At 55.3% G+C, this 27847-nt stretch overlaps 1 protein-coding gene and 1 long non-coding RNA gene across 6 annotated transcripts; one reads left to right on the forward strand and one right to left on the reverse strand.

The window, feature by feature from the left end:
- Positions 1-1425: 1425 nt before the first annotated feature.
- LOC140846153 (uncharacterized) lies at positions 1426-4041 on the reverse strand. 2 transcript variants are annotated; one of them, XR_012125070.1, is made up of 2 exons: positions 3286-4041; positions 1426-1574 (listed from the first exon to the last, which is right to left on the reverse strand). It is a non-coding gene; the product is annotated as an uncharacterized lncRNA (long non-coding RNA). The 2 variants fall into 2 exon arrangements; XR_012125071.1 differs by having other exon boundaries at positions 2588-4041.
- Positions 4042-17491: 13450 nt separating this feature from the next.
- On the forward strand, positions 17492-27271 carry MGAT4B (alpha-1,3-mannosyl-glycoprotein 4-beta-N-acetylglucosaminyltransferase B). Of its 4 annotated transcripts, none has more exons than XM_037002089.2 (15): positions 17498-17859; positions 22795-22980; positions 23065-23205; positions 23288-23421; positions 23820-23866; positions 24182-24295; positions 24507-24582; positions 24704-24818; positions 25170-25300; positions 25453-25560; positions 25678-25871; positions 26178-26336; positions 26417-26504; positions 26593-26705; positions 26802-27271. In XM_037002089.2, exons 1-14 carry the CDS (start codon positions 17763-17765, stop codon positions 26698-26700), a joined length of 1698 nt encoding a protein of 565 aa, XP_036857984.1. In that variant the 5' UTR covers positions 17498-17762; the 3' UTR covers positions 26701-26705; positions 26802-27271. The 4 variants fall into 4 exon arrangements, with proteins under 4 accessions (XP_036857985.1, XP_036857984.1, XP_017522446.1 ...); XM_017666957.2 differs by having other exon boundaries at positions 17519-17859; positions 26258-26336; XM_037002091.2 differs by lacking the exon at positions 17498-17859 and adding an exon at positions 18018-18244.
- Positions 27272-27847: the final 576 nt, after the last annotated feature.

The raw sequence follows: 27847 nt of genomic DNA on the forward strand, positions 1-27847 counted from the left end.
GATCTGTAAGCAGAGAGGCCAGCCTTTTATCACAAGGTTGAGTTGTCTGGACAAACAGGCAACAGGCTGGAGGGAGTCCCCGGCTGGTTGTATGAGTAGTCCTAATGCTTGCCCCTTTTTGCTGGTTAAGAATAGAAAGAAAGATTTGTTAGGACTGAGTAGGGCCAAAGCAAGTGCCTTGAGGAGTGCTCACTTGGGGGCCCAGAAAGAAGCAGGAATTGAGAATGTCTCTGGCACCCTTTCTTGGGGATCTCCATGGGAGGCCTTGTAAAGGGGTTTTGCAGTGAGTGAGAAATTTGGGATCCAGAGTCTAAAATAGCTAAGAAGCCCCAGGAAGGAAAGAAGATCTCTCTTTGTGGTAGGGAAAGGGAGATTATTAATAGCTTGTTTTTGGAAGGTAGGTATGCAGTGAGTGGTAGGGGTGAGGTCAAGACCAAGGTATGTGACCTTTTGAAGTACCAGCTGAGCTGTGCATTCTGAGACATGGTATCCTTTTTTTCCAGGAATCTAAGGAGGGAGATAGTGTGGGATATAGAGTCATTTTTTTTAGGGGCTGCAAAGCAAGAGGTCATCAACATACTGGAGCAAGTGGCTAGGGGCCACGTTGAGAGATTGGAGTTCTTTTCTAGTGCTTGGCCAAAAAAGTGGGGGCTGTCCCAAAATCCCTGGGGAAGAACAGTCCAGTGAGTTGTTGGGTGAACAGAGATACGGGTTGTGTGCAGAGGAAGGTGAAAAGTTGTTGGGAATCAGAGCTGAGGGGAATAGTAAAGAAGGTGTCTTTGAGGTCTAGGACAATAAAATAATGAGTACTTAAGGGGGATATGGGAGAGGAGGGTGTAGGGGTTGGGGACTACTGGGTGGGTGGGAACAATAGCTTCATTAATCTTTTGGAGATCTTGGACTAATCGGAAGGAGCCATCAGGTTTTTTTTACAGGAAGGGTGGGAGTATTGTCAGGGGAGTGGGTAGGGATGAGTATCTGGGGCTTAAGAAGGTGGTTGATGATGGGCTGGAGGCCAAGATGGCCCTTGGGGCTCAGGGGGTATCGGTTAACTGCGACAGCTCTAGTAGGGTCTCTCAGGGCTATTCTGAGAGGTTGGTGGTGTGAGGCTATGTAAGGGTTTCTGTGTCCCAAACAATAGAGTCAACTTGTGATTTAATAAGCTGTACCACCTCAGAGGGGAGGGCCTCTTCAGGAGGTATGATTGGGAGAATGAGGGAGGGTTCCAAGGGGAGGGAGGGAATGTGTAAGGCTGCCCCCATGTGGCAGAGAGTATCTCTTTCCAGAAGGGGTGTGGGGCAGTTGGGGATTACCAGAAAGTAATGAGTGAAAGTAATATGGCCCAAGGAACAATATAAAGGTGGGGGGTTGGACTGGGGTTTCTATTATGTCTTTCATCCGAAAAACCGAGACAGAGGAGGGGGCAAAGTTCCCAGAATATTCAGTAAACAGAGAGGCTGGTCCCCGAGTGACCAGAAAGGACACCTGCCTTACAGCCCATCACCATTGTCACGGTGGATCTGCTGGTGTCGTCGTGGAGGGGGCCTTGGGATCTGGGCCGCATCAGTCGGTCACTGAAAACAAAGCCATGAGTGAAGGGCCCCCACCAGTAAGATGGCAAACTTCCGGCTTCTCTTGGGGGGGGGGTCCTCGGTTCCCGCCGGCGCCACCTGAAGCCCAATCACCTCTCGCTCCCCTCCCAATCCCAGCACCTAGCCAACAGCCACCAGCCCCGTAGAAGTGACACCTCCATCAATTCATACCCCTTCCTATATAACCCAGCACCTTTCCCTAATAAAGCGGAACTCTCCGGTGAATTGCTGCTATGTGTCGCTCCTTTCCTTTCATTGGTGCCGAAACCCGGGAGACGGGACACCCCAACTGGGCCCCGTCTTCCCCCCGAAACCAGCAGCAGCTTGCCCTTGTCCTCTTTTTCCGGCTCTGGCTCATCACACTCACCACTCCTCTCTGGCCTTTAGGTAAGTTTTCCCTCCCGGAGTGGGCCACTCTTCCCCGAGCTATCGCAGTGCCATTGACCGTGATCGTCTGGCAAGGCCCTGATGCTCGGGGATGAGGAGGGAACTCTCCCCGCCTCAGGCCTTCACGGCTGCGGCGGACCCTCAGGCCCCTCCTCCAACAGCCATAAATCCCCACCTCAAGCCCTTACGACTGTGGCAGACCCTCAGGCCCCTCCTCCGACAGTCATAAACGCATTCACCGTCCCTTCCATCAGTGCTGAAACTTTTTAAGCAAAATTTCCCCCCGGTGGGCCACTATTCTCCGAGCTATCGCAGTGCCATTTACCGTGATCGTCCGGCAAGGCCCTGATGCTCGGGGATGAGGAGGGAACTCTCCCCACCTCAGGCCTTCACGGCTGCGGCGGACCCTCAGGCCCCTCCTCCAACAGCCATAAATCCCCGCCTCAGGCCTTCACGGCTGCGGCTGACTCTCAGCCCCCCCACCTCCAACAGCCATAAACGAGGTGACTCCTTTGCGGATGAGAACGCTCCCTTTCCCCGCCCCCTCCTCCTTCTGTTCCGTCCGCTGAAATCTGTTCTGTCTGCCGAAAATGCCTAGCGCTAGGTACCTGGTGACTCCGGCACTCTGCCTTCTTAGGGAAGTCTGGGTGATGACCCACACTTCCTAAGAAATTCCGACTCATATACGAATTTCCGCAGACCACCAAGGATCATCGGGGATGCCCTTTGTCTCCTTGCGGTCTGCTTCCAGTCCGAGGATCTCCATTCGTCTTCCCCTGTTTGTCTCCTTCTCTGTCCTTTAGCCATGGGAGCCTCCTCATCCCTCCCTGAAGGTTCACCTCTTGAATGCCTGCTTAAGCATCTGGCTACCCTCTCCCTGACGCCTGATATAAAACCAAAACTTCTCCATAAATATTGCTCCCAAGATTGGCCAACATACCCCCTAGACAATAACAACCAATGGCCCGCAGGGGGAACTCTTGATCCTAACATCACTCCCGATCTTTTTAACTACTGCCAGCGCCTGAAAAAATGGAAGGAGATTCCCTATATTGAAGCTTTCCGCCTCCTCCTCCCCCCCGCCCCCTCCCAAGTTCTCCTAGCCTGCAAGCAGCCGCCCCCGCAGAAGCCTCCCGTTCACTCCCTTCCCCTTCTTCTCCTACAACAGCCCTTCTCCCTTCCTTCCCCACCATCTCCTCTCCCATCTCACCTCCTCCGCCTTCGTCCCCCGCAGATTAAGCCTGAGCCTTTCAGACCCCCCCTTTAACTAAGTCCCAGGGGTCTCCTCCATCTTTGCCCTCATCACCTGTTTCTCCCCTGTTAGGGACCGCCTTTGTCTTCTCACATGTTTGTAGGGAGAATGAGAAAGCACCTTCCCCCATGTCTGAACGCAGCATGAGAAAGCACAAGCTAGAGAACAACCGGTGCAGTCCTTAGAAGTTATCTGCCCACAAAAACATATCTTGCCAAGACTCCTCACTCTGAAAATAGAGAGACCTTGAAGATGTGTAAAAACACCGCCCCTGCTTCTAGATATGCCCTTCCCCCACTTGCCGACGTGGCAGGAATGGAGAACAAAGAACATTCTGTTTACGCATTCCATAAGCAATTAACTGGAGCCCTGCTGTAGCTCAGTTAGTAGAGCATGGGACTCTTAACCTCAGAGTCATGAATTCAAGCCCAACTAGAGTGGCACAGGAAAGCAGCTGGGATGCTAGTTGGCGACATGTGGGTCTGATTCTATCTTTATTTTCTTTGCCCCCTTTCTGCACTTCAGGACCTGCTCGACTAGGCACGGCTAGACCGCGTCACTCCCCCACAGACTGAGCCAGAACCCTTCAGTCCCCCTCAGACTCAGTCCCGAGAGCCTCCCAAAATTATTGCCCCCCTCCAGGAAGTAGCAGGATCCAAAAGCATTTAGGAGATTTAGCCCAACTAGAGAAACGCCTAAGTTCCTTTTCCACTGATCCCACAACATACATCAGGGAGTTTCAATGGACCCTCCAGTCTTACAGCCTCACGCATCATGACATTTTCATGCTCCTGACCAATACTCTCCTCCCTGAAGAGCGTAGACGAGTTTGGGACTTCACCCAAACGCATGCTACCGAAACCCACAAGACTGACCCCACCTATCCCCCTGGTCCCACTGCTGTCCCCGAACAAGACCCACACTGGGATTATAACACCGCCGTAGGTCTCCGCTCTCGAGATATTTTTGCCTCCTGCTTAATAGCAGGTCTGAAAAAGGCAGCTCGTAAAGTACTCAATTTTCAAAATCTCCAAGACATAATTCAAAAGAGAGACGAAACCCCCTCCGAGTTCTTAGACAGACTCACTCAAGCCCTATTACAGTATACCAGCCTGGACCCAGAAACACCTGAAGGAAGACAGGTCCTTATGACATACTTCCTAGCTCAAAGCTACCCCGACATTAAAGCTAAACTCAAAAAGTTAGAACAGGACCCCGCTACCCCACAGACTGAGATCCTAACAGTAACCTTTAAAGTCTTCCATAACCGGGAGGAGGAGAAAGAACGCGGTAAACAAAAAGCTGATCAGGCCAATTTCCAAATGTTAACCCAGCTGATAAAACCACAACCTGGGCGCCCCTCTACAAACAAGCCCCCACCAAGAGCTTGTTTCAAGTGTGGAAAAGAGGGACATTGGTCAAGGGCGTGCCCCTCCCCCAGATCTCCTACCATCCCATGCCTCAGATGCCACAAAAAGGGCCACTGGGGGTCTGATTGCCCAACCACCCAAAGGGGAGGCTGGACGAACAACCCCCATCCTAAGCCCGCTGTAGTGGGGCTGGCAGAAGAAGATTGACGGGGCCCGGGGGCTTCTCGCCCGACCATTTCCATCACCAAACAGGAGCCCAGGGTTACTTTAACAGTAGACGGTCGCCCCATCTCCTTCCTCCTAGATACAGGAGCCACCTTCTCAGTCTTGCGAGAATACCGGGGCCCTACCATGCCTGCCATTACTCCTATAGTCAGGGTAGGAGGTAAACAGATTTTCCCATTAAAACCCCCCCCTTTATGCACAATCCTAGACAATCCCATACCTTTCTCCCACCCCTTCCTGGTTATGCCCCAGTGTCCCATCCCTTTACTAGGACGAGACATCCTTTCCCTCCTCCACATTTCCATAACTATATCCACTCCCACAGCCCCCAGTACTCCCTTTCTGATGGCCCTCATAGCTGACAAACCCCCTCTACCCAATGAAAGCTTTGGTTCAGCCCTCATACACCCTGTAAATCCCAAAGTTTGGGAAATTACAAGCCCCTCCGTAGCCCTATGTCCCCCTGCCTCTATCAAATTACGTGACCCCTCTCAGTATATCTGTCAGGCCCAATACCCCCTAACCACTTCAGCCCTCATAGGCTTCCAACCCATCATTCAAGATCTCTTAAACAAAAATTACCTCAGACCCACTCACTCCCCATTTAATACCCCCATATTAGCTGTTAAAAAAACCAACAGATCTTTCTAGCTTGTCCAAGACCTTCGCCTCATCAACATAGCCGTTGTCCCTATCCATCCCTTAGTTCCAAATCCATACAGCCTTTTATCGCAGATCCCTGCCTCAGCTTCCCACTTCTCAGTCCTAGATCTCAAGGACCCATTTTTCTATCCCTCTAGACCCCTGCTCCCAAGATTTTTTCATTTTCACCTGGACGGACCCATACACAACACATTCTGAACAACTCGGACAGTTTTGCCACAGAGCTTCCGCGATAGTCCCCATATTTTTAGACAGGTCCTAGCTCAGGACCTCAAACAGTTTCATCATGATTACTCCAAGTCCACCTTATAATACATAGACAATCTTCTACTCTGCAGTCTCTCGTGGGAACAGTCTCAACTTGACACTGCCTCCCTACTTAACCTTCTAGCTTCCAGAAGTTACCGAGTATCCCCCGTCAAAGCTCAAATCTCTTCCCCTTCTGTCACTTACCTCAGATTCCTTCTGTCTCAACAAAGACAGTCCATTACCTTAGACATAAAATGGCTCCTCTCTGACCTGCCCGTTCCCAAAACCAAGACAGAAATCCTTTCCTTTCTAGGCCTGGCTAGATATTTTAGAACGTAGATCCCTAACTTCTCCCTGCTCCCTGTTGGCAAGACCCCTATACGACCTCAGCAAGAGCCCCCCTAAAAAAACCATTATCCTCCTCACCCCGACACTCCTTCATTAAGCTCTGTCAAGCCCTTGTGGAAGCCCCAGCTCTCCATCTTCCTGATCTGTCGAAGCCCTTCTCATTATACATTCATGAGAGGTCCAGTCAAGCTCTAGGAGTCCTATACCAATATTATGGCCCATCCTTTGCCCCAGTAGCTTATCTCTCCAAGCAATTAGACCCCACAGTTCGGGGATGGGCCCCCTGCCTACGAGCATTAGCACCTAGACAGCTCTTGCAGAAAGAAGCTCATAAACTGACATTCAGGGCGCCCCTTACCATTCTGTACCCACATCACCTAAAAGATCTCTTAACCTACAAAAGTTTACAGACTCTCCCTCCCTCCAGACTCCTGACTTTACTGTCCTTTTTCCTCCAAAATCCCATTCACCCCCTTTGCCATCCATACCCAAATCATGACTTTTTCCTCCTTTACTGCTCTCTCGCTTTTTTTCCTCATTCCTATTGTCTTCCCCACCACCCCAGCCTCCTTTGTATGGCGATTCAAAATCAGAGAGACTTACACACAGCATCAAACAAGTTACTGCCCTCATTGCCACACCAGACTGCCCTCTGAAAAGCTGCTCTGAGCCTTTATACCTCCACTTTCCTCCCTCCACCGAAGTGTTCACTAGCAGCTACCCTTATTCTCCCTACCTCTGCTTCCTCTATGACCAAAAACAAGCCTATTGCAGGCAATGGCCAGACACCTACGGGAGATGTCCCTACTAGTCTTGTGCCACTCACTACATGGGTAACTTCCAGTACCCACAGTATTACTTCTCCAACCGTTTCATGAAATATCCCAACGGCTCATTCTCCTTATCAATCCCAGATCCCTGGGACTCTCGATGGGCTGCCAGAGTCACAGCCTCAGTTTACTACGGGGGGTCCTCGACCCCCCACGGTACCCTTCATATCTCTCGAAAGTATGTTCCCTCTCATTCCCAGATCTCTCAAGTTGCATCAGATAGCAGACATTTCGAAAAAGTCATTATCCAAACTCTTGACGGCGCCTCTTCATCTTCTTATCCCCACCCCTCTTCCAATTTCTCCTACTCTTCATTATAGCTCATTCAAGACACCACCATCTTTCTCAACCACACCCTTAACACAGCCAATTGTTTCTTGTGTGCATCACTACAGCGCCCACTGCTGGCCGCCATGCCCCTTAATATTTCCAACTACTACTTCCATGCAAAAAGACAACCCCTCTGCCCCCTGGCGGACATACTCCTATGAGAACCAGAATACGCAGATAATCTCACCATCCACCACTGTGTAGGCCCAACTCCACCCCCCTCCAGCACACTTCACTGCCTCTCTATCTACACCCCTACCTCCGGCTCTAAGACTTTTACGCAACCGGGACACTTCTTTTGGTGTAATGGCAGTCTTTTCAACTCACTGCCTCTCAGCTCTGATACACCCTGCATTCTCGTCACCCTAATCCCACAGTTAACACTTTACAGCATGGCAGAATTTCTTGAGCTCCAACCTCCCTTGCCCTCGCACACAAAAAGAGCTGCTTTCCTTCCCATCATGGTCAGTAGCTCTTTGATCACCTCAGCCATTGGGGCAGGGTTTTCGGGAGAAGCCTTGGGTCACTCTCTATAAGCAGTTAGAGATCTCAACGCCAAACTTGAGGGAGCCCTGACATCCACTGCCGATTCCCTAGCCTCTCTCCAAAGACAGGTCACTTCGCTAGCTAAAGTCACCCTTCAAAACCGGCGGGCCCTAGATCTGCTTACAGCCGAGAAGGGCGGCACCTGCGTCTTCCTCTGGGAAGAGTGCTGCTATTCCGGCATTGTAGAAACTAACATTACCAAACTCACCGACCTTGCCTCCAGCCTCCACTCTGCTTCCAATTCCAACCCATTCTCTTCAATACTAACAAACCCCCTCCTCACCTGGCTCTGGCCCATTGCAGGCCCCATAATAATCATTCTTCTCGCCTGTCTCTTCTTACCCTGTATAATAAAGTTCATCAAATCCCAAGTCGGAAAAATCTCTAATCAAGCTTTCAACCAGCTTTTACTCAGGAACTACCAGCTTCTGGCCACAGAAGATCCCTTACCCTCAGGTGACCTCCTCACCACACGCTGAGATGGACCCCTCTCTCCACTGGAAACTGTTCCTGGAAACAATGGCCACAGACGCCTGGCTCCTGACACCCATATCCTCTTGGCACCATTGGAATCAACAGGTCCTCAACCTATGGTTACAGGGAACCTTCATTGATTTCCAAACCTGAAGAAGTCCACATCTACTCGTCCTTACGGCGGGGAGTCCTATCAACCCTTTCCTCCCAATCCTCAAGCCCTCACCCCCTTCTCCGCCCCTGTTCAGCAGGAAGCAGCCAGAGAGAAAGCAACGTCCACAACCCCATAGAGGAGAAAGGGGGGAATGAAGGGCCCCCACCAGTAAGATGGCAAACTTCCGGCTTCTCTTCGGTGTCCTCGGTTCCCGCCGGCGCCACCTGAAGCCCAATCACCTCTCGCTCCCCTCCCAATCCCAGCACCTAGCCAACAGCCGCCCCGTAGAAGTCATACCCCTTCCTATATAACCCAGCACCTTTCCCTAATAAAGCGGAACTCTCCGGTGAATTGCTGCTGTGTGTCTCTCCTTTCCTTTCAATGAGGGCCTCCTGGTCCTCTCTAGATGTGTGCGGTCACTGGAAGGGAGAGGACTCAAGGCAGGGGCTGACTTCCCTAGAGGGCAATCCACCGTCCAGTGACCCCACTGTCTGCAGTTTGGCCTCTGCTCTGTAGGAGGCCTGGGATTAGGGCAAGCTTTTGCCCCAGGGCCCTGACTGCCCCAGTGAAAATAGCTGCTGGGCAGGTGTGGGGTGGAGCCTTTTGCAGGCTTGCAGGTCGAACTAGGGAGGCCAGAATCTCATATTCGGCTTTAGCCTGTTTTTCTTTCTAAGTTTTTTTGTTCCTCAACCTGGTTGTTGAAAACTTTAAAGGCGAGGTCTACAAGCTCTTTTGGGGGGTATTTGGGGTCCATTTTCTAATTTTTGGAACTTTTTACAAATATCTATGTAAGACGGGGAAATGAAGTGGAAGTGTAGGAGAATAGGGTCCTCGGGGAGTTAGGGCTGATGTTTGTGCATTTGATCATGGCTTCTGAAACGGGGTTCATAAGGAGGGCTGAGTTTTTATCTGCACCCTTGGTAATCTCCTTGAGGCACTCCTAGTTGACCTGTTTATTTTTACTTCTTTCCATCCCTGCCAGGAGGCAAGTGATCATGTTATCACGACTTGCCCCACCAGGGTCAGTGAGTGGGTATGTCCACTTGGGATTTTGGGACTCAGCCCTGGGGACCCCTCGAGCTGCCGGAGCATGATTAGCAGGGTGCTGGCAGTGCAACTCGTCAGCATTGTTTTCGGCCGCACGGCCAAACGCCTTCCCTCTTGTCATCGGTGAGGGTGAGCGAGAGGATGAGGTAAATGTCCCTTCAAGTGAGGCAGGACGTTTGAGTAACTGGGAGGAACTCTTCTCTGAATGTATCAGGATTTTCTGAGGACTCTTATCATTTGTTCAATACCCTCTTTTTGGCAGGAAAAGTTAATCACGATGCTTGTCCCCTGTCTCTGCCCCCACCTCATTCAACCCTCAAGACATGTGGACCCTTTCTTTTGAGGAAAATTGGGTGTCGGCCACTCTTCTGTAATTGTTTCCTGCTGAGTAGGGGCGTTCTCCCGGCCCGTGGGTCCAGCAGCTCCTCCAGATCATTCACTGGAAAGGAACGTGAACACGAACGGGCCTCGGTACCAGCTGCCGCCTGGAGGGGCAGGCTGGGGTGAGAAGCGGCCTGGGTAGTGCTGGGTGGGACCGGGAGCGGGAGGCGTGTCTGAGCGCAGCAAGGGGCGGAGGGGCGGGCACGGGGAAGGGCGTTGGAGGAGGGGAGGGGCAAGGGGCGGTGGAGGGGGGGAGCCGGTGCCCTAGGGGCCCGGACTCCGCCGAGGCCGCTGAGCGGGCGGAGGGCCGCCGGGGGCGAGCTGGCCAGCAGCGCAGGGAGGAGGCAGGGAAAGGCGCGATGTTGTCAGTGCGGAGGAGGGGAGTTTCTTCGGCGAGGGTAACTTTAGGGGGGTTTTGTTCAGCGGGAGGAGAGTCAGGGGGTTTCTGTTTGGCGAGAGTGATCTAAGGCAGGAACAAAGGGAGGGCTGCTCGCGGAGAGGGAAGGAGGTATGGACAGACGGACCCCTTGACTGTCCGCCAGGCCTCTGGAGGAAGTTGTCAAGATCCCGGAGAACTTCGAAATCGAAAGTGCCCTCAGCTGGCCAGCGTGACCTGTTACCGAGTTTGTAACGGAAGTGGGGTGAAAGATTATATAGGAGAGTGAGGGAGAATTGCCCATCTTGGGGGGGTGAGAAAAGTGACCGAGGCTGGGAAACAGGCCGCCGGGACGTCTCGCCGCGATCGGCTCTCCCAGCCGGAGTCCGTGGGCTCCCGGAGCTGCACGAGACTCTCCTGCCCGCTGAGAGGAGGCGTCCCCCGGTCAGCGTGCCGAAGGCCCCCATTCGTTATGGTGTTCTCAACGGAGAACAGAGAGGAAGGGAAAGGGGACGGCGGGTCGACTTTCTCGGGGCGCCCAGAGAAAGCCGATGAGGCCAGAATCCTACCCTCCTGGGAATGACGGTGGATTAGTGGCCGGTGGTGGATGTGCAGATTGAGGTCTGGATGATGGTCCCGGGCTGGAGTTCGTGAGGGGGTGTTGGGGTGAGGGAGGGAAGGGAAACGGGGCGAGACACAGGAGACTCTCAGCATCCAGGCGTTACCCCGGGTGAAGTCCCGCTGCCCACTGCTTCCTAGGCTGCAAAAGAGCTCCTGCTCTCTGCTCCTGGGTTTCAACACCAGACAAAAGGAAAATAAGGGAGGCAAACTCCACTGTCCAACCAGGTTTATTGCTAAACCTGAAAGGGACCCCTATGTTCTGGCCAGCAAAACAAAGAAGGCCTCTCTCACAAGCTAAGAGGCTTTTTATGGCAGGGTTTTTTGGCGGGCTTTTGAGGGGGTGGGTTGGGGAAAGGGCAAGCTTGTGGCTTGCTGACTGACGTGTCCTCCAGAAAATGCTTGTGGCCTAAGTAAAATGAAACCTAAGTGTCTGTCATGGTTGGTGGGCTTATTCAAAATGGCGGTACTCCTGTCAGGACTCTATCAGCCGCCACTGCAGCCTGATTGAAAGCATGTCAGGTGGGGAGAAGTTGGCAGGGTGTGGGTCACAGCTACTGGGAAGGGCACAGTCCCCCACTGGGCTGTAGGGACCCACACTCCACCACCCTCAGCCTCTGCAATTCTAGAGGAGGGGCTGAGATTCCAGTGGAAAGAAGGGGGCTAAGGCCCTGGCTCCAGGATTTTATATGCATTCCCCCATTCACATTGCCCTGCTCAATTTCCATCCCTATTTCTGGATGGAAATTTTCCTTTGGAGATTCATTTTTACCCAGCATTGTGAGTAGGTTGGGGTAGGCACATGACTCAAGCTTGGCCATCTAGAGGACTGTAGTCCCTTGGGTCACGGATGGGCATGTAACCCAAGCTGGCTGATCAAATGCCCTCTGGGGCCTGGAAGCAGGAGCCTGCTGATGAGGTAGGCCGTCACTGAGCAGGAGAGATCAAGGCCTGATCTCAGCATCTGAGCTTCTGGGTCCCTGCAGGCTAATGCAGGATCATGAGATGGCTTAAACCAGTTGATTTTGATCTTGGTCAGTTGTATCCAAGAGTACTGAAGCACCATCTTCCTACACCCCATGCCTTCTCCAGGGTTCCCAATTCAGTGACAGTCACTACAAGGCAGGCCAGAAACATGAGGTTCAGCTGTGACTATGCCACACCATCAAACCACCAGCAGCTTGATGGTACATCTCAATAATAACAGTAATAACTTTCACATAAGTGTTTCGCTTATGCCAGGAGGCATTATGAATATTTTATGTATATTAACTCACCAGCTCCCTCGAGGTGGCACATGTGATTAGTTCTGTCCAAGGACCTGAGACAGATACAGTCAACTTGTGTCACTTACAGGCCAGAGCATTCATTTGCCAATGCCAGAGCTTCTGGAACTCTCTTTCCCTTCATCAGGGAAGCCTGCCATGTTTAGGTGGTTACTCCTCTAGACTGGGCAGGAACCACTGTGAGCAGAACCCCCAGGGGGACCCTTGACAGATATACACCTTTGAGAAACATACCGTTATTAAATCATAGAAATTTGGGGGTATTACAGCAGCATAGTCAAGCCTATCCTGACTGATTATTGTCCCACTGTACACCACAGGGAAATGGACACAGAAAGGATTAAATAACTTATCCAAGGTCACAAGGCTTGTGTCACCCAGTGGTAGAGTCAGGGTTAGGAACCCAGGCAGGCTGTCTCTAGCCCGTTCTCTTGACCTCAACAGTATACAATCTCCTAAAGATTGTCCTGAGCCTGTCTACTTATCTCCAACTCCCTGTTCCCCATTCCAGACCACCTCTCTCCTAGGTGCCTATATCAGGGCAGAAAACCTTTTTCCGTACCCTCTTAGGTTTAGTACCTGGGGCCTGTGAATTAAACTGAAAGAAGATCAGCAAGAAAAAAGATATTTTTATTTGAGAACTAGGTAGTTAGAATTTTGGAGTTTATGTACCAATAGAGAAGCAGAGGGGGCGAAAGGTAAAACTCAGGAAAAACAAATAACATAGGAAAGATAAATGCCTTTATGAGAACACATGGGAGGTATGATTGATAGTTTTGTGACAATGTCTGGCTCATCAGGTGATACAGATCATCTTTTCCTGGTTGCTCCTAGGGAGGGGATCTAGGACAATTGAGTTCTTTTGGGAGGTTCTGCTTTTAGGCAAATAAGGAAGTTCAGAAAAACGCCTATTCCCAAATGCCTTCAGTTCGAAATAATTTTCATGCCACAGTGGCTTATTCTGGACTCCTTCACTTACAACAGCTCCTAGCTCATCCCCACTTCCTCTTACTCTCTCCAGTCCCTTCTCCACACCTGCCCAAGTGATCATTTGAAAATGCAGGTATGACTGCATTGGTCCACAGCCAACTCATACTCCTCACCCTGCTTTGGACAGTCCCCAGAGCTCCAAGGATAAAAACCCAGATCCCTGACGCTCCGCCTGCATCAGTCTACCCCTGACCCCTCTCAGAGCTCAACCCAGGCTAGCCTGGGGCCTCCTTTAACAGAGGCAATGACATATGTGGATCCATCTGGCCACCTTAGCTGAGGCCGCTCCTCCTCTCTGCCGGATCTGCTGCTAACTTATGTTCCCAGGGAGGCCCTCTGATCTCCGGCTTGGTAACTTTCCCATCATAAGCTTTCTGAGCCCCAGATTGGGCAAGGTGGCTGCAGGCGGGACTCTGGCAGGGCAGGGACCAGGTCGATGTCAGCACACGTGTGTCTATGTTGCTGGTGACTCAAGCATGTCTGGCACATGGTGGACACTCAAAACATTTGCTATGAATGAATGTGGGAATAAGGCATCCACGGAAAGAAGGCCAGTGGAGGGAGGAGGTGTCACTGGACCAGAGACACAGGTAGCATCTGGAGAAGACAGAAGACCCCTGTCTACAACCAGTTTGAAAATATGTTTCAAAAAGTATATTGCCGATAAAGGAACCATGGACATACAATGGGGAAATGACAGCCTCTTCAACAGCTGGTGTTGGCAAAACTGGATAGCTACACGTAAGAGAATGAAACTGGATCACTATCTAACCCCATACACAAAAGTAAATTCGAAATGGATCAAAGACCTGAATGTAAGTCATGAAACCATAAAACTCCTAGAAAAAAACATAGGCAAAAATCTCTTGGACATAAACATGAGTGACTTCTTCATGAACATATCTCCCCGGGCAAGGGAAACAAAAGCAAAAATGAACAAGTGGGATTATATCAAGCTGAAAGGCTTCTGTACAGCAAAGGACACCATCAATAGAACAAAAAGGTACCCTACAGTATGGGAGAATATATTCATAAATGACAGATCCGATAAAGGGTTGACATCCAAAATATATAAAGAGCTCATGCACCACAACAAACAAAAAGCAGATAATCCAATTAAAAAATGGGCGGAGGATCTGAACAGACACTTCTCCAAAGAAGAAATTCAGATGGCCAACAGACACATGAAAAGATGCTCCACATCCCTAATCATCAGAGAAATGCAAATTAAAACCACAATGAGATACCATCTCAGACCAGTTAGGATCGCCACCATCCAAAAGACAAACAACAAGAAATGTTGGCAAGGTTGTGGGGAAAAGGGAACCCTCCTACACTGCTGGTGGGAATGTAAATTAGTTCAACCATTATGGAAAGCAGTATGGAGGTTTCTCAAAAAGCTCAGAATAGAAATACCATTTGACCCAGAAATTCCACTCCTAGGAATTTACCCTAAGAATTCAGGAGCCCAGTTTCAAAAAGACATATGCACCCCTATGTTTATCGCAGCACTATTTACAATAGCCAAGAAATGGAAGCAACCTAAGTGTCCAACAGTAGATGAATGGATAAAGAAGATGTGGTACATATACACAATGGAATATTATTCATCCGTAAGAAGAAAACAAATCCTACCATTTGCAACAACATGGATGGAGCTAGAGGGTATTATGCTCAGTAAAATAAGCCAGGCGGAAAAAGACAAGTATCAAATGATTTCACTCATCTGTGGAGTATAAGAACAAAGAAAAAAACTGAAGGAACAAAACAGCAGCAGACTCACGGAACCCAAGGATGGACTAACAGTTACCAACGGGAAAGGGACTGGGGAGGATGGGTGGGAAGGAAGTGATAAGGGGAAAAAGGGAGGGGGGGACACATTACTATTAGCACACATAATGTGTGTGGGGGGCACAGGGAGGGCTGTACAACACAGAGAAGACAAGTAGTGATTCTATAGCATCTTACTACACTGATGGACAGTGACTATAATGGGGTATGTGGGGGGACTTGGTGACGGGACGAGTCTAGTAAACAATGTTCCTCATGTAATTGTAGAGTATTGATACAAAAAAAAAGTATATTGCATTACAAAAGGACGGTTGAAATGCAAATATCAAAATATAAAGACAAATTTGTGATCTAGAAACACCTGGAGTTCTTTATTAACTCATTAAATTGTAAGATAGAGAGCAGAAACACCAAGTGGTAGTGAGTGTGCAATGGCTATTTCCAGGTATCTGCAACACCCAGAGTGGCGATGAAAAGCCCTGTGATTTCTGTGTCACAGTCATTAAGTACTGCTAATTTTTCGACGGGACCTTGCTGCCTCCATTTGTAACTGAAGGAAACACCAAGTGTCTGTTACAGGTTCGTGAACATAAAGATGGATTTTTTTTCCCTTAGCCCCTGGACCTCCCCAGTTCTGGAACCCTGGATCACCAGTTAAAAAGCCCTGTGAAGGGTGGAAGAATGAGCCACCTCTAAGGGGTGTCCCAGAAAATCAGGAAAACAAAGTGGGCTAAGGGCTTCTACTCTCTCCACGACCACCCCACTTCCAGGCCCCTTTTGGTGGTAGCCCCAGCTTGTGTTTGGGCTATCTCTTCTTTCCCAGGGGTACAATCCAAGCAGCACAGTCAGGCGTGGTGCCGCCCAAGTGCTGTGTGTGTGACCTGGTGTGGCTGGTGGCCCAGAGGACCCCCTCCTGGGATTCTGATAGCACCATGCAGACAAAGCATGGAAAGGTGTCCTGGCCAGGGTATCTGAAAAGACTGCTTGATCTCCACGGCCTGGGTCACTCTCCAGCCTACTCCTGCTTGCTCCTCCCCGACTCTCCAGCACCCAGGCTCCACACTCCCCAGTCAGTCACCACCCTTCTCCCACCTGCCTCCTGGCCCTGGACCCTCCAGGTGGCAGGGCAGAATTCTGCCCCCATCCTGGGCCTCCCTCATCCCTGCTCCTCCTCCACAAAGTCAGAGTGTGGAAGGGAGGGAACTCAGATGAGTTTCCAAACTTTAGTCACTGACCGGCCATCTCCTTAATTGTTAGTGGTTTAATAATTTCCCTTAAAACAATTCACTTTGAAAGTTAAATACACATTTGGAAAAATTTTAAACCCTTTGTATCACAGTCCCAGTGAAAAAACATTATTCCTTGCCAAGACAGGCCTGTGAAAACACAGGAACACAAAACAAGAGTTTCCTCCAGAAGGCTCTGACAAGGCCGGGCCTCAGTTCACAAAGTTCATTGGCAGCTGTGTCAGCTCTGGAATCAGGCCTAAAAGAGCACAGGTCATTTCTCAGGTCCCAGGATGAAGGCCCTCAGCCACTGGCACTGCCTCACCTGCTCCTGGAAACATGCCTCTACAGAGGTGAATGCCCAGACCCTACCCTGTTCCAGGGCTTCCATCCTGCCCCAGCTGTGGCCTGCGCAGAAGAGGAAGACACATTCCCAGCGACTTCCACAATGAGCCCACCCAGGAAGACCGCTCCCACTAGCTCCCCACCCCTACCCCCTGGAGGCCTGGCTGGGAACCAGGACTCACGAACTGTGACCAGGCCTGAGCAGGGAAGTGGGCAAGGGCACTTCCAAATGCTTGCCCCACCCTTGGACGGATACTTTTATTGTTCCTGCTGTTCTGGTTCCACAGAGGACTGGGGAAAGAATGAGGGTATAAGCGCCCGGCAATGAAGGGACAGCAAGTGCGGGACCATTAGGGGCCGCGGCCCGCCTCACCCTGCGGTCCCGCCTGCCTCCCGTCCACCCGCGCCTGGCATCCGAGAGGTCACACCGCTCTGGGCTGGTCACCGTGCCAACACCCACATACAGCGACTCCTCCACTCCTGGTAACGGCACTTTATCCCTGCTTCACCGAGCAGAAGTGCCACACTGGGCCTAGCACGCCTTTATCTGGCCTGCTAGAGAAAGTCCTGGAGGGGAAGTGCCCATGGGAGTCGGTACGGGCAACAGAGCGACCGAGTCTCCCGCTGGAGGCAACGCCAGCTCCAGCCGTACTTAACCCGCTCCCACCGCCTCCACCTGGGAAAGGGGCCGAGGGGCTCGGAGTAAACGGCGGTGCGGTCCGGATCCGGGGCTAGGCGGTCATAATGGCGATGCTACCAGGAAGGGGCCCGGGGGCCGCCTCCACCGCGCCCGCACTTGCGAAGGCCCCAGCCCCAACCTACCGGAGGCGGCCGGAAGCCCGGGCGCAGGGGCCGCTGTCCCGAGCGACGCGACCGGGATCCCGGGCGTTGGTCCCCCACCCCGCCCCCTCGCGGAGCTGGAGGCTGCAGCCGGTGATGCGGCCCCTTTAAATCCGAGCCGCCCCGCCCTGCGCTGCCGACTCCGCGGCGGCCCTAGATCCAGGCCGGGCCGCGGCTCTCGCCGCCCAGCCCAGCCCAGCCCGGCCCGGCCCGGCCCAGCCGCCGAGCCGAGGCCGCGCGCACCCCGCGCCCCGGAGGATCTGTCAGCGCGGAGCCCGGCCCGGTACCCGGCCCCGCCCGCCCGCAGCCCCGCCCGGCCCCGGGTCCCCAGCCCTCCCCGCCCCGGGGCCGGGGCCCCCGCCGCCTCCCGGCCCCCGCGCCCGGGCCCCGGTCCCCCGGGCCATGCGGCCTCGGCCCCGCCGGCGCCCGCCGCGCACCCGAGATGAGGCTCCGCAATGGCACCTTCCTGACGCTGCTGCTCTTCTGCCTGTGCGCCTTCCTCTCGCTCTCCTGGTACGCGGCGCTCAGCGGCCAGAAAGGTGAGCCCCTTCCCCCGCCGTCGGCCTCCCGAGTCGACCCCGCACCTGGGCGCGGGCGGCCCGGGCGGGTCCGGCCAGTGGCCGCGGGAGGCGGCCGGAAGCCGACGCGGGCACCCCTCCCCTCCTCGCCCCCACTTGTTTGCTTCCCGAATAACGAGTCTCCGGCCTGGCCTGGGCCGCGGGGTCGAGCGGCCGGTGGGTGCCCGCTGCGGCGCTCAGGACCGCGGGACCGGCCTCCATGAGTAGTTATGCCGATGCCAGGGCTGGTCGCTCCCACTGGCGAACTGGGGACCTCGGAGTTGGGGAACAGAGACACAAGGTCACAGAGGTGGTTGTGGCTAAGTGGTTCCTCGAGTACGAGTTCCAGACACCTGGACAAGAGCAGGTACTGTGTTCCTGAGACAGGTGTGAGGGATCAGCTAGACGCGAGGCAGTGCCCTGCACCGCAGCGCACTGGGGGAGCTTCCCCCTGGGGCCTCTGCAGCCCTCCTCTGTGGCACCTGGCCCCAGGATTCCTCCGCAGGGACTTGGGCTGCTGGGACAGCCTTCCTGTGGCTGCGGCCTTGGAAACGCGGGGGAAGGCCTCCTGAGCAGCCGGCTGCAGTTAACTTATTTGCCTCTGCACCCCCCCAACCCCACCTCACACACCTGAAGTTTGGTCAGGCTAACCCGCCACCACCAGAGCCCTCTGAGTCTAGCCAGCACACGTTCTGGGGCCCAGCAGTGGCTGGAGTCGCTTGTTGTTGGAGTGGCTGGGGCTGAGGGGCCGCACAGGCCTTGTCCACCAGCCTGCAGCACCAGAGGCGCCGGGAAGAGCTGCTTCCTTCCTGCCTCCTGGCCTTCCTGCAGGAGGCCTAAATGGGATTAGGCTGAGGCCCGCTGACCCTCAACCTCCTTCCCACCTTCAGCTTCCCTGTGCCCCAACCCTGTGCTAAGTGAGGCTGGGGGAGGAGGGCTGGGGAAGAGGTGCCAAACTCCAAAGGTCCCACCTGGCCCCTCCCTACCTCAGTCCTCCTGTTTGGGTGGAGGCCTGGGCTGGCCTTAGGGCTCCAGTGACTCTGAGGGGAGATCCCTAGGGCTTGGTACAGCTGGGATAGAGTTCTCTGAAGGTGGAATGTGTCACTGAGGGGATGGCAGTTTGGACCCTGGGAGAGTGGCCACGTAAACAAACTGGCATGAATGCCAAGGTGGGGCTATATCTAATGGGCTGGAGCACATTGCCCAGATTGTGGGGAGGGCAAGACCCTTCTCTGGGAGCGTGGCAAACCACAGGGAGCCAGTCTCTGGGAATAGCAGAGTGAGGGGGCTACCAGTAGCTTCATCTGAGGCCCACTGTTCCTGAGGGGGGCATCTAGGAGGCTGGCACTTGAAGGGCCTGGGGAACAGGAGAGCACCCCAACCAAAGAAGTATAAGCCTCAGACGCAGGGGCCCTCATGGAAGCCCAGGAGCCCATGAGATGGGGTGACCTGTGCCTTCCTTGTCAAAAGGCTATCATTTTTTCTGCAGGCCCAGTAGGGCCAGGTCTTCTGAGGCCTCAAGAGACACCCAAATCCGGGCTCTTCTATGAACATTTCTCATTGTTACATGTATGCGACTGTGTTAAGCTCATGCCTAAGCCAGACTAAACCAGTCTGAGGCCCGACTAGACCCTGGCTTCCAGTTTTCAGCAAGTGAGGAGCGCAGGGCAGGGCTGGCGCAGGCACTGATTCTTAGGGGAAGGGAAGAGTAGCTCAGATCTATAGGGAAGGGAGGAGGTGGGCAGGAAGCCAGAGAAGAGGGAGGCATCCTAGAAGCCCAGGGCCAAGGGCCAGGAAGGACATGTAGGCCTTGGCAAAACAGACCCTGGATATAGGTTTGGGGCCCACTTTCATATCCAGCTTGACCAAATTTTCACAACAGTTCCATTAGCATTCAGACTGTAGCCCTCAGCCAAGCATCTGTTGAAGGCCTGTCCCCAGGGAGAACAGCAGACCCTCCAGGGGGCCAGCCTCAGCCACACGGTCCTCCTGAGCATCTGGGCAGCCTGGCTTCAGCAGCCCCACCCACAGTAACAGGGCATGGCCTGCAGACAGGGTGAAGAGCTGCTGCTCTCCCTGCGCCTGTCCCAGCTGAAGATCTTCTCAGGGCCTGGCACCTGCCTGTGAGCCTGTTTGCCCTTCCCTAAGTACAAGTCACAGGTCTGTGCCCCAGTGTGGCTCTTAAATCTGGTTTTTCAACTGAGAGGGAACCAGGGGGAAGACTATCTTCAGTGGGCCTCTGGAGGCCTGATTAGGCTGCTTGGGGGGGAAGCGTAGGGAACCTCCAGTGCTGTGTCTGCAGCTGCAGTCCTTCCCTGGGGCTACCTGAACCTGGGCCAGCCCCCCTCCATCTCCCTGGGCTGGGAAGGTATGGATAAAAGCTCTGCCTTAGCTCCACCCCACAGAGGCCAGGTGCTCCCCAGGCCTTTGCAAACCCTTCCAACTTGAGCTGCCTTCCCAGCACACTCACCACCCAGCCCACAAAGGCTGCGGGATGTCAGGATGGAATTGGCAGAGCGCTGGCATAAGCCCATGGGAAGGCAGCCACAGAGTTTGAGTTTCTGGCTTTCAAAAGCAAGGGGAGTAGACCCCATGACCAGAGAAGCCAGGGATGAGGGTCAAGCTGGGGACCTTACAAACAGTGGACAGGGCAACAGCAGGGTCAGACTGGAGGGACAGAACCTACAGCACTGAGGGAAATGACAGGTCTATGTGGGCCAGAGCCAGGCCCACATCACCTCCTGGTAAACAGGAAGGTCAGGATCTAGGTAGAGGGAGGCCCCTGGGAAGGGAGCATATGGAGCAGGCTGGTCCCAGGCCCTGGTGACCAGGATGATTCAGGGCACTGGTGCCTACCTCTGCCCACACAGCCTGGCTGAGGTAGGCTAAGGTTGGACAGAGCTCAGCCAGCTTAACAGAGAGGCCTAGGGAGGTGGCAGCAGTCAGAATGGGCTGGACGCCTCCCTCTTTCCCCACTGTCCCCCTCATGGAGGGGTCCCACTGCAGGGGGCTGCTTTGGGCTTGGCCAGCAGCACAGGGGCTGCCCCTGCAGGACTCGGAGGCTCCCCACACTGGGGTTGGCAGCGGGGACTCAGGTAGACAGGAGAGAGGCCACCTGCCACATGGAAACAGCTTTGAACTCCACCTGTGGGGCCTCAGCCCCTCCAGCCACCAGAACACTCCTGGGGCCTTGATGCCCCCCAACCAAGCTGGGCGGGTGTGTGTTGGGGTGGCTGGCTCCGCTCAAGGGGTCAGGTTTCCAGGGGAACCCAGCCCGGAACCCAGCGCAGAGCCTCAGAGATCCTGTAACCCAACTCTCTCTGTCCTCCCTTGTGAGGGGCTGTCCCCAAGCTCTGAGGCTTGGCGTGGCCTGGCCTTTAGGCCCTGGGCAGGGCAGGGTGTCCAAAAAGAGGCCGCAGCCAACGGAGTGTGGAGGGCGGGGTTGGCCAACCTCACCTCCTCCTGCCTAGAGGCTCGCCTTCCTCTTCCCCTGGGACTTTGCACTTAGACCCACTGCGCAAGGTGGTGCATCCCAAGGTGAGGCACCTTTGCCTTGTTTGTGACCTTTGATGCACTGGGCTGTGGGCGGCCACACCTACACCAGGGATCAAGGAACAAGAAAAGCCCCTGGTGGTGGCAGGGGAGGTCTGGGAGCCTTCTTAAACTAGGAAACTAGACTTTGAAATTAGGCCTTGAAGGCTACATGGGTTTTCATTAGGCCCAGTAGAGAAAAGGGATCCCAGACAGAGGTGACACACGTGAAGGCACAGATGCTAGACAAGGGAAAGGAGCTGTATGTGAGGGCAGTAAGGGTGGCATAGGTGAGACTGGAAAAAGCCTCAGATACATAGCCCAGCGGGACCTGGCTGCACTGGCCCCAGGCAGGCACAGTGTTTGTCTCACTCTGTCAGTGGGTCACTGCCAGACCAATAGAGCCAGGTACTTGGCACCCTGGGGACTCTCCTCCACTGCCAGGCAGCCCCACCTGTGCCGCTCCTGCCCTACCTGCACCCCTAATGCAGCAAGTACCCAGCTGGAGATACTGACATTGGGCCCCCTGAGGTGACGTGCAGGCCCTCTGAGGTGGCCCCAGCCTAGCACAGGTCTCCAAAGAAGAAGGCCTCAGGGCATTCAGAGCTGTGTCCCCTCTTTGTCACTGACTCACTGAGTGGCCCTGGACTAGGGTGCTCCTGTGAACCGTGGGTGCTGTTACTGCAGCAGCCATGCGTTGGGGCTGGTGTCAGATTTCAGAGCTGGTGCCAAGTGCAGAAATGAGCAACCAGGGCCCACTGGGGACAGTGACAGATGGGCACCCAGAGCTCAGGCCTACCAGGAGGATGGGAGGTGGACTCCAGGGAGGGTGTCTATCCACAGAGCCTTGTGGTGGGGCTGCTCTGATCCCTGTGCAGGGCAGTCGGGGGGTCAAGGTGCAGAAGCTGAGGGGATGGACAGGAAGAAGGCTGGGAGTTTAAGAAGCGCCTTGTGGAAGGGTGAGGTCCTTGTGCCCTGCATGGGACCTTGGGAATCTTGTCTCCTGAATGGAGCAGATAGATGCTGCAAGGAGAAGCAGGAGGGGGCTTTGGGAGCCACTGGGTGGACAGGAGCCGGTCTGGGGCTGGAAGTGATCCTGCAGCCCTTCCACTTCAGATGCTGCCTCAAAGGAGGAAAAAATGGGGTAGGGGGAAAGCAGTGGAGTGGGCTAATCTCCTAGTGGAGGCTATTCTCCCCAAAGTGTGAGTGTCAATGCGACTTCCAAGTGACCCTTATGGAACCCCAGGTAGCTGGCATGTGGCCAGAACGGGAGCAGGTGTAGATAGGCTGTCGTAGAGCTGGGTATGAAAATGTGTGTTGGCACCCTCAAGGGTTGTAGGTCAGCTCTAGGCTGCCTCCAGGTGACAGCGTTCATACTATCCACAGGCGATGTGGTGGACGTGTACCAGCGGGAGTTCATGGCGCTGCGTGACCGGTTGCATGCGGCCGAGCAGGAGAGCCTCAAGCGCTCCAAGGAACTCAACCTGGTGCTGGACGAGATCAAGAGGGCCATGTCGGAGAGGCAGGCGCTGCGAGACACGGACGGCAATCGCACCTGGGGCCGCCTAACCGGTGAGCGCCAAGCGGAACTCCGCAGGGGATCCGGGGCTGACCGCAGGCTGCGCTGTCTGACCCGTCCCTTCCCCACCTGCCCAGAGGATCCGCGACTGAAGCCGTGGAACGGCTCACACAAGCACGTGCTGCGCCTGCCCACTGTCTTCCACCACCTGCCTCACCTGCTGGCCAAAGAAAGCAGCCTGCAGCCGGCGGTGCGCGTGAGCCAGGGCCGCACAGGAGGTAGGGGCGGGGCCGGGCGGGGCCGGTGCAGGGGCGGGGCCGGCCGGCGTCCCGCCCAGTATCGCCCTTCCGCCTCCTGCAGTGTCGGTGGTGATGGGCATCCCCAGCGTTCGGCGCGAGGTGCACTCGTACCTGACGGACACGCTGCACTCGCTCATCTCAGAGCTGAGCCCGCAGGAGAAGGAGGACTCGGTCATCGTGGTGCTGATCGCCGAGGCGAGTGTGCTGGGACAAGGTGCGGCGGTGGAGGGGATATTCAGAGGGGATCACATAGCACAAAATAACTAGGAGGCAAAACGGACGCAGAGCAACATTCTAGAGGAAAAAGCTCTCATCATTTCAACTGTCAGTTTCATTCACAAATTTATCAGCATGAAAAGTTAAAAAGAAAGAAACGTTTTGATGCCCCCTCGTGGAGACGCCAGTTACCTAGTCTGCCTCATCCCATCCCACAAAGGGCTTTTTTGGAGGCACCTTAGCTTCCTCGGCCCTCCGGGTGGGGGACTCACTCCCTCCGTATCCAGGGTCATCTGAAGCCTGTTCCCTTCCCTAGCCCCTTACAGGCCTTTTGGGGTGGCAACCCAGCTTAGGGAGGGTGCTTGGTCTCCCCACAGACTGATCCACAGTACACCTCGGTGGTGACAGAGAACATAAAAGCCTTGTGAGTACTGACAGCCTGACAAAGCCGGTGGAGGCAGGGCCCTTTGCGGGGTGTGGGGCAGGCAAGTGCCGGCTTCCCCACTAAATGGTTCTTTTTCCTTGTGGGAAAGGCTGCTTCCCCTCTTGGCTGAAAGGGGGTGGGCAGATAGAGGTGGCCGAGCCCCTCAGGAGCCTCACTGCTAAAGGAGGATGGGTGTGGCGTCAGGGGATGTCTGCCCCGTGGGCCTTAAGAAAGGGTTATGGTCTGGTTAGCTCAGTTCTGCCCCTGCTGTGGTGCCTGGAAGCTGCACATCCACAGGGCCTTCCTGTCCCCCAGGTTCCCCATGGAGATCCATTCCGGGCTCCTGGAGGTCATCTCCCCTTCCCCCCACTTCTACCCTGACTTCTCCCGCCTCCGAGAGTCCTTTGGGGACCCCAAGGAGAGAGTCAGGTACTAGCACTAACCCATCCCCATATGCCCAGCAGCCTGTCCCCTGTGCCAAGAACCCAGTCTGTCTGTACCTGAGTCCCAAGCACTTCCCTACAGACCCCTGCATGGGGTGGGGAGGAGAGCATGTTCACTCTGTGGCCTCTGCTGTGGTCACACTGTGTGTGTATCGAGGGGAGTCTGAGCTCCTGAGGCCCCTGCCCCTGGCCTGCAGGTGGAGGACCAAACAGAACCTCGATTACTGCTTCCTTATGATGTACGCACAGTCCAAAGGCATCTACTACGTGCAGGTCAGCGCTGAGACCCGCCCTGCCCCAATGGCCCCGGGCCCTGGCTGGGCCTGGGTGGTGAGGCCTGCCCTGCCCCTGTGCCCACCCTGAGTCGCAGCCCCTTCTACCCACTGTGGTGCAGCTGGAGGATGACATTGTGGCCAAGCCCAACTACCTGAGCACCATGAAGAACTTCGCACTCCAGCAGCCCTCCGAGGACTGGATGATCCTGGAGTTCTCTCAGCTGGGCTTCATTGGTGTGCCCCCCCCCCACCCCCCACCTGGCCAGAGCCCCACAGTCAGCCCCCTTCTGCCTTTCTGTCCTCATCTTTCAGCTCTGCCCTGTTCCCAGGCCCCAGTACTACCCAGGGTACTTCTCTGAGCTTGGCCTGAGGTGCCTGCTGCAGCCCATCCTGGCCTGTTGCCACCCATCCTCTGTGAGGAGAGGTTGCAGCTCACCATCCCTGTCTGCCCCCTGTGCCCGCACCTGCCTGCAGCCATCCACAGGGTTTGTGAGGTCCCTCCCCAGTGGCCCCCACAGGGAGTAAGGACAAAGGGCAGGGCAGATCTGCCCATTGAGCACCCCTTCCCCTCATTCCCGCTTCCAGGAAAGATGTTCAAGTCGCTGGACCTGAGCCTGATTGTGGAGTTCATCCTCATGTTCTACCGGGACAAGCCCATCGACTGGCTCCTGGACCATATCTTGTGGGTGAAAGTCTGCAACCCCGAGAAGGACGCGGTGAGCAGGGCTGCACAGGAACAGGTGGGGGGCCTTGCGGGGTGCAGCCTCCAGCAGGGACCGTGTCAGCATCCACACGCCTGGCACAAGGAGAAATGCTGTCCTGGGAGGCAATGCTGAGCTGAGCCCTAGGCTGTCACCTCCTTCCGCAGAAGCACTGTGACCGGCAGAAGGCCAACCTGCGGATCCGCTTCAAGCCATCCCTCTTCCAGCATGTGGGCACTCACTCCTCGCTGGCGGGCAAGATCCAGAAACTGAAGGTGGGCTGTGCTGTCCCGGAGCCCTGCCAAGTACAGGCAGAGCCTGGGGTGAGGCAGGGCAGGGGGCGGCAGGGCAGGCCCAGGGTCTGCTCCAGCACTGCTGTCCCTCGGCTGCAGGACAAGGACTTTGGGAAGCAGGCACTGCGGAAGGAGCACGTGAACCCGCCAGCGGAGGTGAGCACAAGCCTCAAGACCTACCAGCACTTCACCCTGGAGAAGGCCTATCTCCGGGAGGATTTCTTCTGGGCCTTCACGCCTGCTGCAGGGGACTTCATCCGCTTCCGCTTCTTCCAGCCGCTGCGCCTGGAGCGGTCAGTGCCAGCACCATGGAGGAGGGCAGGGTGGCTACCAGGGGGCAGGCTCCCCACAGATGTCTGGGCCTGCAGGTGCCCCTCAGTGACCGCCAGCCCATTACCTAACCTCAGCATTGCCTCCATCTCTTTACCTGAAACATGGGGCTCATGGCGGTAGCTGCCTTGTAAAGACTGTCAGGCAGCGCCCATGTCACCATCATCCCTACAGATAAGGCCCTGGTTGCCATGGCCCAGAGATTGCCCCCAGTGGTGTCCAGCCTGCCCAGCAAGCACCCCAGGGCCCCTCTTGCACTCCTGGCCCAGGTTCGGGTGTCTCCTCTGCTGGGCAGCGTGCAGCGCCATGCTTCACTCCTGCGGCAGCTCACAGGCCCCTCTGGCCACAGGTTCTTCTTTCGCAGCGGGAACATCGAGCACCCAGAGGACAAGCTCTTCAACACATCTGTGGAGGTGCTGCCCTTTGACGTGAGTGTGGTAGGGCGCGGGTGTGCCCTGAGGCCCAGCCCTCCACAGCAGCTGGCTTCAGTCCAGGGTTTTGCCCCCAGAACCCCCAGTCTGACAAGGAGGCCCTGCAAGAAGGCCGCTCAGCCACCCTGCGGTATCCCCGGAGCCCAGATGGCTACCTCCAGATTGGTGAGCTGGGAGCAGGTGGGGGTGGGTAGGGGAGAGGCTGGGCTGGGCTGGGGCCTTGGGGCACCCTCTCAGTGCTGCCCTCCCCCAGGCTCCTTCTACAAGGGTGTGGCAGAAGGGGAGGTGGACCCTGCCTTCGGGCCCCTGGAAGCCCTACGCCTCTCCATCCAGACAGACTCTCCAGTGTGGGTCATTCTGAGTGAGGTGAGGCAGGGCTGGATGAGGAGCTGTTCTGACGGCCAGTGGGGGGTTGGGGGGTAGACAGAGCTCCCCAGCTGACTCTGAGCCTGGCCTCTCCAGATCTTCCTGAAAAAGGCTGACTAAGCCGAGGGCTTCTGAGGATGCACTTCGGCTGGCCCTGAAGCCCCCCGAGACCTGGGAGGTTGTCGCTGCTGCCCCCAGAGAGCCAGGAGCGGCCGCCCAGTTTGAAGGGTCTGCCTGGTGCCATGCTCGCTGGCCTGGGGTCGCTGCTGGCCCGGAGGTCCCAGGAGCTGGTGCTGCCCCCGCCCGCCTGGCCGCGGGAGGAGGCAGGCGGCCCCCACACTGTGCCTGAGGCTGGCCCATGCTGCCCGGAACCGCCCGCTGCTGCCGGCTGGAGCCAGGTTGTTTTAGAAGAGCTTTTCCTGGGCGCCTGCTGCTCCGGCGCGAACACTGGAATGCATATACTACTACATGTGCTGTGTTTTTTATTCTTGGATACATTTGATTTTTTCACGTAAGTCCACATATACTTCTATAAGAGCGTGACTTGTAATAAAGGGTTAATGAACTGTGTGCCTCCCGTGTGAGTGCTGGGAGCTCCCTCCTGCTGGTGGGGGAGGCCAGGCCATACCACCAGTGAGCGCCACCTCTGGGCGCCACCTCCACCTCCCCCCAGCTCCGCTTGCCCTCGTGTCCCCCCTGCCTCCCGGCATGGAGTCCGGTCCATATCCCATCGCTGAAAGCCAGCCCCCCACCCCACCCCCTACCCTAAGTGCGCTCTCTTAGCTCCCATCATTCTGTCCCAACTGCCGAAGGCATCCGCCACCTCATCCTCCTTCATGGGTCTCAGCCCTGCCCTTGTCCACTGTCCCCAAAGCCCTGCTTAACCCCCTCCCTGTTTCTGACACATTTTAGGGTCTCCCACACACCTCGGGGCCTTTGCACACGCTGCTGCCCTGCCTGCGAATCTCTCCCTGCCAACTGGCTAAGTCACCTCTCTAGGGGTGCTCTGTCGGGTGGACAGGCCTTCCCCGGGTCGGGCCCCCCAAGGCACCCGGACCTTTCCTTGAGAGTCTATCCCGACTACTCTGGCCACATTTGTGGTCGTCCCCACTTCTCCGCGGCAGGGCGGCCTGCACACCTGT

Source organism: Manis javanica, chromosome 14 (assembly GCF_040802235.1).
Source record: "Manis javanica isolate MJ-LG chromosome 14, MJ_LKY, whole genome shotgun sequence".
In the NCBI taxonomy this organism is placed as follows: Eukaryota; Metazoa; Chordata; class Mammalia; order Pholidota; family Manidae; genus Manis; species Manis javanica.